Source organism: Saccopteryx bilineata, chromosome 10 (genome assembly GCF_036850765.1).
Source record: "Saccopteryx bilineata isolate mSacBil1 chromosome 10, mSacBil1_pri_phased_curated, whole genome shotgun sequence".
NCBI lineage: Eukaryota > Metazoa > Chordata > Mammalia > Chiroptera > Emballonuridae > Saccopteryx > Saccopteryx bilineata.
This window is the reverse complement of record NC_089499.1, coordinates 6,085,159-6,098,695: the sequence shown is the minus strand read 5'-3', so window position 1 is coordinate 6,098,695 and position 13,537 is coordinate 6,085,159. Positions and strand designations below refer to the sequence as shown.

The 13,537-nt window shown below is 60.1% G+C and overlaps 3 protein-coding genes across 5 annotated transcripts in view; 1 reads left to right on the top strand and 2 right to left on the bottom strand.

Annotated features, from left to right (window-relative positions):
• RNF123 (ring finger protein 123) overlaps positions 1-11,155 on the top strand; it is a 26,419-nt gene extending 15,264 nt beyond the window's left edge. Inside the window, exons 27-39 of one of the 2 annotated variants that reach the window (XM_066245734.1) lie at positions 3,001-3,178; positions 3,975-4,049; positions 4,200-4,287; positions 4,378-4,465; positions 4,548-4,632; positions 5,862-6,001; positions 6,108-6,296; positions 6,383-6,458; positions 6,657-6,741; positions 10,157-10,299; positions 10,431-10,525; positions 10,658-10,743; positions 10,822-11,155. In XM_066245734.1, coding sequence (XP_066101831.1) covers positions 3,001-3,178; positions 3,975-4,049; positions 4,200-4,287; positions 4,378-4,465; positions 4,548-4,632; positions 5,862-6,001; positions 6,108-6,296; positions 6,383-6,458; positions 6,657-6,741; positions 10,157-10,299; positions 10,431-10,525; positions 10,658-10,743; positions 10,822-10,939 — 1,446 coding nt within the window. In that variant the 3' untranslated portion in view covers positions 10,940-11,155. Of the gene's footprint in view, positions 1-3,000; positions 3,179-3,974; positions 4,050-4,199; positions 4,288-4,377; positions 4,466-4,547; positions 4,633-5,861; positions 6,002-6,107; positions 6,297-6,382; positions 6,459-6,656; positions 6,742-10,156; positions 10,300-10,430; positions 10,744-10,821 lie in introns of both variants that reach the window. The other variant, XM_066245733.1, reaches the window with a different exon arrangement.
• On the bottom strand, positions 7,080-10,157 carry AMIGO3 (adhesion molecule with Ig like domain 3). Its single transcript, XM_066245735.1, has one exon. It carries the CDS (start codon positions 9,533-9,535, stop codon positions 8,012-8,014), a length of 1,524 nt encoding a protein of 507 aa, XP_066101832.1. The 5' UTR covers positions 9,536-10,157; the 3' UTR covers positions 7,080-8,011.
• On the bottom strand, positions 11,125-13,537 carry GMPPB (GDP-mannose pyrophosphorylase B). 2 transcript variants are annotated; one of them, XM_066245737.1, is made up of 9 exons: positions 13,178-13,537; positions 13,002-13,082; positions 12,866-12,914; positions 12,585-12,727; positions 12,223-12,381; positions 12,051-12,129; positions 11,850-11,977; positions 11,586-11,768; positions 11,125-11,501 (listed from the first exon to the last, which is right to left on the bottom strand). In XM_066245737.1, exons 1-9 carry the CDS (start codon positions 13,304-13,306, stop codon positions 11,370-11,372), a joined length of 1,083 nt encoding a protein of 360 aa, XP_066101834.1. In that variant the 5' UTR covers positions 13,307-13,537; the 3' UTR covers positions 11,125-11,369. The 2 variants fall into 2 exon arrangements, with proteins under 2 accessions (XP_066101834.1, XP_066101833.1); XM_066245736.1 differs by having other exon boundaries at positions 11,125-11,768.

The window sequence follows — 13,537 nt, the reverse complement described above, 5'->3', positions numbered from 1 at the left end:
CGCCCGCCCAGTTTGCGTGCCTGGCCACCTCCCAGGCAATCTGCAAGAATCTGCTCCTTCCCATATATTTATACCTTTTTCTTTTTTTAAAATTGTGAGAAAACATACATAACATAAAATGAACCATCTTAACCATTTTTTACAATTGTGGTAAAGTAGAGTAATATGTAAATTACCTCCTTAATCATTTTAACCGTACAGCTCACTAGTGTTAGGTATGTTCACATCGTTGTACAACAGATCTCCAGAACTTTCTCATCTCCCCACACTGAAATCTACACGCATTAACCCCTCACTCCCGCTCACCTCAGGCCCTGGCAACCGCCATTCCGCTTTCTGTCCGTGAACTCGACTGCCCTGGGTACCTCATTTACATGTAGTCAGACACAGGGTAGTCTTTTTGTCCGTGGCTTACTTGACTCAGCAAACTGCCTTCTCGTTTTAATTTTAATGCCGTACAGCTTGTCTGTTTTCTCTTCTCTTGCCTATGCCCTTGTCATATGCAAGAAATCATTGTGAAATACAACGTCATGACTTTTCCCCTGTTTTCTTCTAAAAATTAAGAGATATTTCAAAATGAATATGAAGTGATAAAAAAAAGAAGCATTTGACTTTTTTTTATTAAACAAGAACATCAGAAAAGCAAATGAATGACAAGTCAAAGAAAGTTGTTTGATTATGCAAATGAGATGCAAACCCAGCTTTTATTTCATTGGTGAAAATGCACCATACAAAAGGCTGAAAGTACTGGAGTATCTGCACAGTCCCCGTTCCCCTAATTTTTGTGAGCAGTGTATTTTTTGCTCTTAAGTTTAACTTTCTGATCCATTTTAGTTCATTGTTGTATATGGTGTGAGGTGAGGGTCCAACTTCACTCTTTTGCATGTAAAATTATTTTCCCAGCACCATTTATCGAAGAGACTGCCCTTTTCCCATTAAGTGGTCTTGGCACACTTGTCATCACAATCGTTTGTGTGTGTATATATATATATATGGATATGGATTTTTTTCTGGGCTTTTCTGTTCTATTCTGTTGATCTATATGTCAGGATCACACTGTTTTTATTATTGTAGTTTTGTAATAAATGGAAATCAGGAAGTGTGAGTTCTCCAGCTTTGTTCTGCTTCAAGGTTGTTTTGCCTGTTTGGTGTCCCTTGGGATTCCATATGACTTACAATAGATTTTCCTCAGTTTCTGCAAAAAATATCATTAGGATATTGATAGGAACTGCATTAAATTTGTAGTTTTGGGGTAGTGTTGGCGACTTAACAATATTAAATGTTCTAGTCCACGAGCGTGGGATATCTCCCCATTTGTGCCTTAAAAATTTTTTTCAGCAACATTCTGTAGTTTTCAGTGTACAGGTCTTTTGCCTCCTTGGTCAAATCTGTACCTATTTCATTTTTTTAATGCTAATATAAGTGGAATTATTTCCTTGGTTTCCATTTTGGATTGCTCATTGCTAGGATATAAGAACACAACTGATTTTTGTCAGTTTTGTATCTTGCAAATTTCCTGAACTTATTTATTCTGACAGGGTGTGTGTGTGTGTGTGTGTGTGTCTCTATGGAATCTTTAGGGTTTTCTACATATAAGATTATGTCATTGCAAACAGATAATTTTATTTCTTCCTTTCTATGGGGATGCCTTTCACTTCCTATTCTTAGTTGCTCTGGCTAGAACTTCCAGTGCTCTGTTGAGTGGAGTGTGAAAGCAGGCCTCCTTGCCTGTTCCTGCTCTTAGAAGAAAGGTTTCAGTCTTTCACCATTGAGTATGACGTTCGCTGTGGGCTTGTCACAATATAGTCCTTATTGTGCTGTAGTGCCTTCTTCCTCCTGCAGCTCCAGAGCTCCCCTCCTGCCTCGGTTTCCCTCACTTTCTCCTGTCAGCAGAGGGGAAGTCCCAGGATACCCTTTCTCGACTCTGCGCCCACTTACAGCTCCCGCTCTCTCCTTGCTGCGGGGTCTCGTTGCCCCTCGCTCTTGGCCCGGCACAGGCTCCACCATTTCTCTGAAATAGTCTTGCCAGGCCTCTCGGGCTCCCACCACTTTGCAGACACACCTCCCCACTGCAGCGGCCCTGTGGCCCCATGGGAGCCATTGCTGTCCCCTCCTCAGACGCGGCCATGTGTGTGCCCGGCCCAGGCGCAGCCGTCTGACTTTGCTTCCATCTCCTTGGGCTCTCAGGTTTGAAGGCGCATCGGAGCTGCTGTGAGCCCATGTGCTCCGGCTCCTCCTAGGAGGTGCGGGTGTTCTGGGTGTAGGCTGGGACCTGGGGCCTCGTTCTGGTCCCCTTCGTGGGGGGCTGTCTGGGTACCATGACCCTGTGGGGAGCCAGGCCCCGGCAGGTTGTCCGCGCTCTGTGGCCTCCGTCCCCCCAGCAGCCGCGCTGCCTCCTGGCTTCCCCGCTCCCCCCCTTTGAGCTCCAGGCCTGTTTCTGCCTCCTCAGTGCCTCTTTGGGGCATCGTCAGGCACCTGGCGTTTCACGTGGGCTGACCCATATCCCCTAGCCTTGTGCCAGGCTGACTTCTCCTCCCCTTCTTGTCACCTCCATGGGGGCTCTGTCACCCCCAGAGATGTTTGCCCCATTCTTGGTGCGACTGTCCTCTCCACCCCCAGCCCACTGGTGCATCCCCACGCCCGGCCAGCCAGATGCTCTGCTGTCAGGGGCCTCGGAGAGCCTGTAGCTTCCTCACGGGCTCTGTTCCCCTTTGTCTCTTCGGGCCCTTTTGCACTGGGCAGTGCTCCCGACACACTTCTGGTCACAAAAGCCCTCTGTGCCTTTAAAAAAGTAAACCCGAGTTCTCCAGGCCAGGGCAGCCTTCTTGCCAGTCAAGTGCTTGATCTTTCGTTCCTGCCTGAGCCACTGCTCCTCCTTCCGTGATCAGTTCTCAGTTATCAGGTCATATTCTGGTGAGGCCTTTCCTGGTTCCCAGATGGGGCCACGTCCACTGCGGCCCTTACCGTGAACGGCCCGGCAGCCCCATGTGCCTCCCACAGGAGAAGATGCTGGACATCTACTGGCTGCTGCGCGTCTGTCTGCGGACCATCGAGCATGGAGACCGCACAGGACCCCTCTTTGCCTTCATGCCCGAGTTCTACTTAAGCGTGGCCATCAACAGCTACAGCGCTCTCAAGAATTACTTTGGCCCCGTCCACAGCATGGAGGAGCTCCCAGGTGAGGGGGCCGGTCCAGCTGGGAGAGGGCAGGAAAGGGCCTTTGGAGGGAGCCCTGGGAGCCCTGCTCTGAGCCGTCTGGGCCCTGCAGCGCGCATGCGCGGGGAGGAGGGTGGCTCCTACTTCGCCCCACGTGCATCAGACACACATCTGCTAACGCCCACGTGGCGGGAGCCGTGCCTGGTGCCAGACCCACAGGACCAGCGGCTCCTCCCTGGCGTTGGGAGGGAAGCTGACAAAATGGGTCCCTGCTTTCACTTCCTCTTTGGCCTGGCCTCTCACCTTGCTGCCCTGGCCCTGGCACAGGGTGTGGCAGCTGGGCAGGGCAGTGGTTTGTCTCTGTAGATCACAGCCAAGGGGCCACACAGGAGCCGTCCCTTCTGGCAGACCCGGGGTTCCAGGCTGGACTGGGGGGTTTATGTGTGGACCAGGCGGCAGGCTGCCAGGCTCTTGCTCGCCCCTGCCCGCCTCGGACCTCTGTGTAGACTATATCCTCAGGCGGAGCTGTGGGTGCCCAGGGGGCTCTGACTGTTGAGCCCCCGAGTGTGTGTGTCACATGGGCTGTGCGCGGTTATAGCTTGTGCCAGGTTCCCTTCCCTCCCAGCTAGTCTGTGCCTCAGCCTCTCACCAGCTGCCAGTGAGTACTGTGTCTGAAGTCCCCAGAGGCTGGCTTGGACCCAGACTGACCCTTGGAGCCAGCTCTGGAGCCCACTGTCCAAGCCCGCCCACCTGCCAGGGGACATGCCTGTCCCTGTCGCCCCCACCCCCAGCCAGCAGCTTCTACTCCCGTCCTGCAGGCTATGAGGAGACCCTGACCCGCCTGGCTGCCATCCTTGCCAAACACTTTGCTGACACACGCATCGTGGGCACTGGTAAGGTGCCCTACACAGGGCTCTGGGGGCTGGGACAGGATGGCACCTCTGGCTGGCTGTTTCCTATGCAATGTGTTGGCCAGATGGGCGTGAGGCATGGGAGACAGGGCTCGTGCTAGGCACCTGCTGAGGCCCGCCCTGTCTCGGCAGACATCCGTGACTCGCTGATGCAGGCCCTGGCTAGCTATGTCTGCTACCCACACTCCCTGCGGGCCGTGGAGCGGATCCCTGAGGAGCAGTGAGTGGGGGCCCGGGGCGGGAGGCGTGCGCCCTGCCCTGCCCAGCACCGTGCCCAGCCTTGCCCTGTGCCTGCCCCCTTGCCCCGCAGGCGCATCGCCATGGTGAGAAGCCTCCTGGCTCCCTATGAGCAGCGGCCCTGGGCCCAGACCAACTGGATCCTGGTGCGGCTCTGGAGGGTGAGCCTGGCTGGAGGGAGGCGTGTGTCTGTCTAGGAGGGAGGGTCGCCTGCCCCACTGACCTCTGCCGCCCCATCCCCAGGGCTGCGGGTTCGGTTACCGCTATACACGGCTGCCACACCTGCTGAAGACCAAGCCCGAGGACGCCAACTTGCCCAGCCTCCAGAGTGAGTGTCCAGGGCAAGTGGGCGGCAGCCCTTGCTCTCTGCGCGCAGGGTCTCTGGTTTTCCCACTTCTTCCCGCCCCTTTCCTGGGCTTGTGTTGGGCCCCAGCTCCTGTCTGTCCCCTGGAGTCTCCATTCCCCTTTGTCGTCCCAGCCCAAGAACACTGGGACTACTGCCCCTTGCTCCCTGGTCCCACGTGTGCCCTCTGGGCCTGAAGCTCTCATGGGTCACCGTGAAAGGAGCAGCGTCTTCCCAGGCTCCCGGCAACTTAGGGTGCGGACCCTGTTCCTTGTCCCAGCACAGCGTCTTCCTGCCCCCTCTCTGTTCTGTGCTTGGAGACTGAGTCCAGGAGGGCACAGACTCGGGGTTGGCAGGGCCCCACAGGGTGTCCAGGGGAGTTCCTGGAGGTGGGGCGTTGGGTTGGAAGCAGAGGCTGTGCTCCCCCTCCTGGGACCCTGGTCTAGTGAAGGCCTGTGAGCCTGAGGACCTTCCCCAGCCCCGGGTCTTGTGTGGTCCAGCTTGTCATCTGCCTGCTGCACACTGTGCTCCCCTACCTGGTGGCTCTCCTCGGCCCGCATGCTGTGTTTCTGCCTGTGCGGGCAGTGTTTTGGCCTGAAGGGTGTCCAGACGCCAAGGGCCTTGTGCAGTCGCACAGCGAGTCCTTGCGGTGGCCGTGGTCCTGCCGCCAAGGTGGAACTGAGCTGCGCGGCCAAGCACGTCCTGCTGCTGCAGGAACTATTGATTAGCATTGGGAGGGGATGGGGGACAGCTATTCAACCTAGCTGGTGTGCAGGGCTCTAGTTACTGCTGCCTATCCGCCTAGACTTGGCACCCATCACCTTGGCCATATGCCAAGGCCAGGCAGGCCAAGGGCAGCAGAAGGACAGCAGAGGACAGCCCGGCTCAGAGGAGGCTCCAGGGGAAGCCAGCCTTGATACGACTGAGGAGGGGTCTCGGTCGCCCTGCCTAGGTCTTGCCCTCCCTGAAGGGCCTATGGCTGAGAACCCGCTGGGGCTCAGGACCCGACTGCTCCGGCCTGAGGGTGATGTAGGCTGGAGGCACCTGCCGCCTGCGGCTTCCTCAGCAGTGGGAGGGGACAGGTTTAGCCCCACCCCTCCACCTTCAAGGCCTGAGCGTCCCCACAGCCACCTTTCTGTCCTTGTACCAATGGTCCAACGAGCGAGGACAGAGGCCGGGCAGGGCCCTGACTGGAGTCCCTGGTGCCCCTGCAGAGCCCTGTCCCTCCGCTCTGCTGCAGCAGCACATGGCAGCCCTGCTGCGTGGGGACCCTGAGGCGGCGCCCAGCTTCCTCAACAGCGTCCTCAACCAGCTCAACTGGGCCTTCTCCGAGTTCATCGGCATGATCCAGGAGGTGGGTTGCGGTGGGCCGCGCGGGCCGGGGCGTCGCAGGAGATGAGGCATGATCTGCGGCGTGGCCAGGCCGCTGACCAGTGCCCTCCCACCTGTTGGTGGCTCAGATCCAACAGGCTGCTGAGCGCCTGGAGAGGAACTTTGTGGACAGCCGGCAGCTCAAGGTATGTGCCACCTGTTTTGACCTCTCAGTCAGCCTGCTGCGTGTCCTGGAGATGACCATCACTCTGGTGCCCGAGATCTTCCTCGACTGGACCCAGCCTACCTCCGAGATGCTGCTGCGGCGCCTCGCGCAGGTATGTCCCTCAGGGCGGCGTGGGGGGCCCCCGGGGACGCCCCGGCAGTGAGCCCGCCAGCCACCAACAGCCTGCTGCCCTCACAGCTGCTGAACCAGGTGCTGAACCGGGTGACGGCTGAGCGGAACCTGTTTGACCGCGTGGTCACCCTACGGCTGCCCGGTGAGGACCTGGGTGCCTTGCACTCAACACGCTAGGCCTCGGTTCCACTGCCAGGAACAGTGGCAGCCGGGCTTGGCACCCCAGCCTTAGTGCGCCCCTCGGGGAGAAGGCAGTGGGAAAGGAGGGGGCATCGCCTGGCCAGCCGGGAGCCCCCACAGCGGGAGGAGCTCATCCCCTCCCCACCCCCTCCCCCCTCAGGCCTGGAGAGCGTGGACCACTACCCTATTCTGGTGGCGGTGACAGGCATCCTGGTGCGGCTCCTGGTGCACGGCCCAGCCTTAGGGTGAGTGTCAGGGACCGTGGGCCCCGGTGGGGGCCGGGCATGTGGGAAGGGGCCAGGGCAGGACTTCTCTGTAGCTCTGGTCCCTCGTCTCTAAGATGGACCTCAGGATCAGGTTCTGAGTCAGAGGCAAGAGGGAGAGGTGATACATGCCAGAGTATGTGGCAGTACCAGCAGCTGAGTGGGAGAGTCAGGCTTCAGCAGAACAGGGTGCTGGGCCCACAGCACGAGCCTTGGGCAGGGGAACCAGCTCTGTGGCGGGGGATGGGAGGTGGCATCTTGTGCTGTCCAGAACAGACTGCTGAGATCAAGAGCTGAGCACACACACTACCACCTGCATCTGCGAAGGCTCCAGCAACGAGCAAGTCCTACCTTTATTAAGAAACTCCATGACTGCCAGATTTAGGACATTCAAGGGGGCCCCCGGCTTAGCCCCCACACAGGAGGGGTCCCCCTTCCCCCGCCCCCTGACCTCCCTGCAGTGGGAGGGCTGAGCTCCCTATGGAGCCAGGATACTACCTCTGCCAGTAGGCCATGACCAGTGCCAGCCCTTAAGAGGCCTCTACCCTCTAGGGATCGTGAGTTCTGGCTCTGTGCCCCCCGTCTGGGCCATTTCTCAGCAGGGTTTTTACTCCTGAAGAGCGGGGCCTAGGACCACGGTGCACTTACTGCTGCCCTGTGAGCCCATAAGGAGGCTCTGCCCCCAGAGTGGCCATGGAGGGAGCGGGCCACTCTGGTGGGGCCTAGACCAGGCCCCCGGGGGGCTCCTGCATGCCTCCCCCAGACTGCACGGGTTTGGGAAGCTGGAAGGCTGGATGTGGGAGCACGGACAGTCCTGTTTCACCAGGGGCGGTTTGTTTGCTCCTTGCTCCCCAGCAGTGGGGACCAGGTCTTCCTTTGGAGCCCGCCCGTCCCCTGCACCCACTCCCTTGCCACCCCTTGGGGAGGGAAAGAGGCTCTGCCTCAGCCCTTCACCACCACTCCTGGAGCTCCTCAGCCCCAGAGCCACCTGGGGCTCTAACGCAAGGGCTCTTCCAGGTGGGCCTCAGTTTGAATCTGCGTGTCTAGAGGAAGGGGGGCGTAGGCAGGCCCCATGCTGCGGAGAGGCAGGAGAGCAGTCCGGGACCCCAGCCCTGCTACTGGTGAGGGGGCCTGCGGTGTCGGTGGAGGCTCCAGCCCAGGGCCTCCCCCCAGCAGCTGGCAGTACTGTGTGCAGCAGCAAAGAGTAGGGCAAGCGGCAGACGGGCGCTGGCCCGGGTGGGGGCCGTGGGCACTAGGTCATCACCAGCCCCTCAGAGCCCGTGGAGCTCGTGGACTCAGAGCCAGCCTTGAGTTGCAGGCCCATGGGGCTGTAGAGGTCAAAGTCCTCAGCTACTGCCAGCTGGACACGACCATTGAGGCCCCTCCTGCCTGGCTCCAAAAAGACCACGTGCTTGTGGACACTGGCCTTGCGGCTGGGCGCGTCCGGGGGCGTGGTGCTGAGCACAGAGGACTGCGCGCTCAGCTCCTGCAGCGGGCTGGGCGCCCGAGGCCGGCAGCCACAGGCGCGGTGGCAGCAGCGGCGGCGGCAGCCGGGGCAGGGTGGCGTGAACAGATAAAGCACCACCAGCACCAGGCCCACGGCACAGCCCAGCAGAGTCGTGTAGCTCGTGCTGAAAGCCTCGGGCTCGGGCTCCGGAATGTGCACGCTCACATTGTACTCGTGCGTCTGGTTGTGATGCAGGCGGGGCCCGGTGGCCAGGCACACAAAGACACCAGCGTGCCGGAGCTGCACGTTGGGGATGGCCAAGCTGCCGTTAGCCAGCACCTCAATGCTGCCGTCGTGGGATCCGGGCGCGACCAGCAGCTCGCGCTCTGGGGAGACCCAGGCGGTGTGCAGGGCCGGGACACCGGTGTTGCAGTGGAGCGTCAGGGGCTGCCCCGCCTGCACGAGCAGATGCCCTTCGGGCCGCTCTAGGTCCGGTGCGGGGGCCACCGAACAGTTCTCAAAGACGCGGCTGTGTTCAAAGAAGCGGACGCGGGACGTGGGCACCTTGAAGACTTGGCACATGTACTCACGCGCGAAGTCGCTCACGGCGCTCAGTCCCCGTTGGTGCCAGCGCTGCAGCAGGTGGTAGAGGTGGCAGTCGCAGGGCAGGGGATTGTTGTGCAAGTAAAGGCCGTTCTTGAGAAAGGCCGGCAGCGCAGCCAGCTCAGGTACGGGGACTTGTTTCAGGTGGTTGGAGGACAGGTCCAGAATGCGGAGGTGGGTCGCACTCAGACCATGCAGTTGATCAAAAGAGAAGGATGCGAGCTCATTGCAGCCCAAATAGAGCCAGCGGAGCGCGTCCAGGCCGCGGAAGGCAAGCCGGTCCAAGTGTGCCAGGCGGTTATTGAACAGAAACAGTTCCTCCAGCGCCCCCAGCCCGTCGAGGTCGTGGGGGCCAAGCGCCCGCAGCACGTTCGATGACAAATCGAGCAGCTGCAAGCCGCTGGCGTTAGTGAAGACTCCACGACCCAGCGCCTCCAGCTCGTTGTGACCCAGGCGCAGAGCGCGCAGCCGGCAGAGGGGCGTTAGCCAGCCGGGGCGCAGGCGCCGGAGCGCGTTGTGGCTGAGGTCTAGGTCCGCAGCCGCTGCAGGTAACGCGGCCGGCACGTCCTGCAGCTCCAGGCCCGCGCAGCTCAGCAGGTCGGCAGAGCAGACGCATCCCTGGGGGCAGTTAGAGGGCGCCGAGGGCAAGAAGCCCTCCGAGTCCGGGGTGGCAGACCCGTGGCACAGCGTGCACAGCAGGGAGCCCAGCAGCGCCAGCCAGCTCATGATCGCGACTACCCGGGATGGACCTGCTGGCTCCGTACGGGGCGGGCGGAGCCCCAGGACTCACCCCGTCTCGGGCTCTGTTCGCAGCTCCGCTCTCTGGGTCCAGGTTCCGCACCCCAGTGAGCACTCCCTTTTGGGCTTCCCCAGCTCTCCGAGTGTTCTCCGGTACACTCAGCTTCTAAATACTCTCGGGGAGGATGAGTACTCAGGGGCGGCGCCTCGGGCTCCCATTGGCTCTGCCGGAGAGGGCGGGCAGGGTTAACCTCAGGCCAGCAGGGGCCCGCGTGGCCGCCAGAGGGAGCGCAAGTGCAACCCCACGGCCACAGCCGGTGCTTGGTGAGCATGTTCTCACGACTCCCATTACACGGGGAAGTCTGGGAATCACCTTTAAACTGTTTTCTTCGAAGGGTTCATGTATGTTAAGGGGCTGGTGGCCCTAAACTATCTTCTGATGGCAACCCCGAGCCTCCTTAAACTGGTAGCTGGGCTCTGTGGTCCTTACTGGCACGTGGACCCCTGGGGGAGGGACATTGGGGGGAGCTGGATTGTCACCCCATCCTTCAGTAGACACTGCTCTCAGGCCGCAGCCTCCTGACCACTCTTGCTCCCTCTCCTACCTAGGACTGAGAGAGCCACGTCAGTGCTCCTGGCTGACCCCTGCTTCCAGCTCCGCTCTATCAGCTATCTCCTGGGGCAGCCTGAGCCCCCTGTCCCTGGCTCTGCTCTACCAGCCCCTGACCGGAAGCGCTTTTCCCTACAGAGCTGTAAGTTGGCTGGGGTGGGTCAGGGAAGGAGGCCAGGTCAGGAGTCTCTAAAAGGGCAAATCACCAGGCTGGGGGTCCTCAATAGGCACCAGGTACTAGTGCCACATTTGGCCTGACACCTATCACCCCAGATACAGACTATATCAGCACCGAGGAGCTGGCTCAGGTGGAACAGATGCTGGCACACCTGACCTCTGCGTCCGCCCAGGCTGCAGCCGCTTCCCTGGTGAGTGGGGCCACCACACACAGGTCCACGCCCATCGCCCAGATGCATGACTGGGCACACTATGTAGGCATGGTGTATGTCCACTTGTCTGGGCAGCCAACCCCAGCCCACCTTGCACATTGCTCCCTGCAGCCCACCAGTGAGGAGGACCTCTGCCCCATCTGCTACGCTCATCCCATCTCGGCTGTGTTCCAGCCCTGCGGCCACAAGTCCTGCAAGTAAGTAGGCCCTACGGGTGCGGGTGGCAGGGGGTGGCAGCAGGGACACAGGCCACCCTCATCCCCTCCTGTTGGCAGAGCCTGCATCAACCAGCACCTCATGAACAACAAGGACTGCTTCTTCTGCAAAGCCACCATCGTGTCTGTGGAGGACTGGGAGAAGGCAGCCAACGCAAGCAGTTCCTCGGCTGCCTAGGCCTGCCTGGTCCCCATGGCAGGAGCCTCCACACCTGCCCAGACCTAGGCTGGGCCCTATTTATGAGCTCCCCCTGCCAGCCCCCACAAGCCCCGCCGCAACCAGCCTCCTTGCCTGTGTGCCACCTTGTTGGTGGGAGCCCAGCCATGCCTCAGTTGTGCCCAAACTTGACTTGCAGTCGGGGCCACAGTGAGCATTAAATTATTATTCCATACAGCCCCAGCCCGGCCCTTCTTGAGGGAGTGGGCCTTGTGGGGTGTGCCCAGGCAGAATCCTGCCACATGATGTCCACAGAAGGCGGCGGGTGTCCAATGGCTTCAGCCTCATCCAAGCCTCCCCAAACAAACGGCAGAGTCCAGGGCCTTCCGACAGGTCAAGCTGGTGCTCCCCTTGCCAATAACGAGGGCTCAGCCAGCCCCACGGCAGCCCCTCACATGATGATTCGAGGTTCCGGCACAGACTCTCCAATGGACTTGTGGGGCAGCACGCTGGCCCCATTGAGGTAGAGCTCGTCATTAACGATGACGTCCTCACCCAGAACTGTCACATTCTCCATTCGAACCTGGAGGGAAGGCAGAGGCAGACCTTGTCGGGGAGGCAGACACATCCCCCGCCCCCTCCCACCTGGCCCAGCCCAGGGGCTTACCCACTGGCCCACACGGCAGCGCCAGCCCACAATGCAGGACTCGAGCCAAGAGTGGGAGCGGATGCGGGCGTCTCGCAGCACTGTGCACCGCCGGATGCACACGCCATCCTCTACCACCACGCCAGGGCCCAGGCTCACGTTGGGGCCAATGCTGCAGTTCTGGCCAATGCGGGCACTTGGATCCTGAAAACAGGGGAAAACACAAGTGGGCCATTTGTCCCTCAAGACGGGGAGGGTTAATGATGGGCTGGGCAAGGGCCTCACCACCAGCACGTTGCCCACAATGCCAGGACCCGAGCACAGCTGCTCAGGCTGCTTCTGCCGCAGAGACTGTAAGAAGAGGCACATGCCAGTGAGGAAGTCCTTGGGCTGCCCAATGTCCATCCAGAAGCCTGCAGGGATGGAACGCATCAGGGGGCTCAGCCCGTCCACAGACCACCCCCACCCCGTGCCTCCCTGCCTCACCCTGCAGCTCCATGGCATATAGCTGCCCCTCTCTGGCCATGACAGGGAAGACCTCCTTCTCAATGGACGTAGGCTGCAGCTGTGGGAGTGGGCAGCTTGTGAGCAGGGTCGGGGAGGGGGGGGGACGGCGGCCTGCCCTACCCCAGCCCGTCCCAGAGCTGCTTCCACACACCTGGATGCGCTGCAGCACGTTAGGGCTCAGGATATACATGCCTGCGTTGATCTTGTTGGACACAAACACCTGCGGCTTCTCCACGAACCGGTGAATGCGGCCTGTGTCGGCCTCACACACCACCACACCGTACTTAGAGGGCTCCTCCACTTTGGTCACCTGAATGCAGGGGGACCTCAGGCCTTGTCCAGTGTTCCTGAACCTTGACAGGCATGCTATTCTAAACCTCAGGGGCTTTGCCCGAGACACCTGAAGTCTTCACAGCTCTGCACCCTCAACATAAGAGGGCAGATCAAGGCTAGAGGGGGAGTAGGCTAGACATGGGAGGTGGAAGTGTCAGAAAAGCAAGACCTGGTCCTTACCAAAATGGAGCCCTCCTGGCCATGGTGCCGGTGGAACTGCACCATGGCTTGGAAAGGGAAATCGCAGATCACATCACTGTTGAGGACGAAGAAAGGGTCTGCAGTCTCAGAGAGCAGGTCTCGGGCCAGTGCCAAGGGCCCAGCTAGGGAATGGGGACAGGTCACCATTTTTCTGGGAGGGTCTGAGCCCTGGATCCAGGCTCAGCAGGCCCCATCCAGGCTGGGTCTCACCCTTTCCTAGCCCTAAACTCTCCCCAAGGGACATTCCTATATATACTGACCTGTCCCCAAAGGCTCCTCTTCGTGGGACATGGAAATTCTGATTCCTAGCTGGAAGGGAAAAGTTCCAGTCAGGTCCCTCCCACCAAGGTGGGAGGTTGAGCGGGGGACCGAGGGAAAAGCCAAGAGCCGACTCACCCTCTGTTCCTGCGCCTTCATTTCCTTCTCCAACACCTGAGACATGTAGCTCACAGCCAGAATCACGTGGTCCACACCTGCCTGTCGGACAGAACAGCGCCGGCCGACAGACGGTCTTAGCCAAAGGCACGAGCGACCCCTGACCTCCCCTGTCCTACTACGTCCGCGGGCCTTACCGCGGTCAGCGCCTCCACCTGGTGCAGTAGGATGGGCTTATTGCAGAAGTCCACCAGCGGCTTCGGAATGCTGAGCGTCAGCGGCCGCAAGCGCGTCCCATAGCCGCCCACCAAGATCAGTGCCTTCATCGCGCCTGCGGGCGGGCGGAGACCGAGTCCCGGGCTCCGAGGCGTCCGCGGCCCGCCTGGCCTACTCCTGTCGCTCACTCCCGACGCCGGGTCGGCCCCGAGACCTTCACCTTCCCGACTGCCCAATTCTGGATCTGTCTTGTCCACCCAGGACGCCCTGACGCCGAAATCCAGGTCCCCACAAACCAGGACGCGACGCCGGACGTAGGGCCGCTGGCCCCAAACACAGGC

Excerpts from the sequence above, each read along its gene's own strand:
- AMIGO3 (XM_066245735.1), bottom strand. The coding sequence starts at position 9,535 with ATGAGCTGGCTGGCGCTGCTGGGCTCCCTGCTGTGCACGCTGTGCCAC.
- GMPPB (XM_066245736.1), bottom strand. The coding sequence starts at position 13,306 with ATGAAGGCACTGATCTTGGTGGGCGGCTATGGGACGCGCTTGCGGCCG. Across the intron at positions 12,382-12,584 it reads GCCAGGAGGGCTCCATTTTG|GTGACCAAAGTGGAGGAGCC; the intron begins GTAAGGACCAGG and ends CCCTGCATTCAG. Across the intron at positions 12,130-12,222 it reads ACGTGCTGCAGCGCATCCAG|CTGCAGCCTACGTCCATTGA; the intron begins GTGTGTGGAAGC and ends CCACTCCCACAG.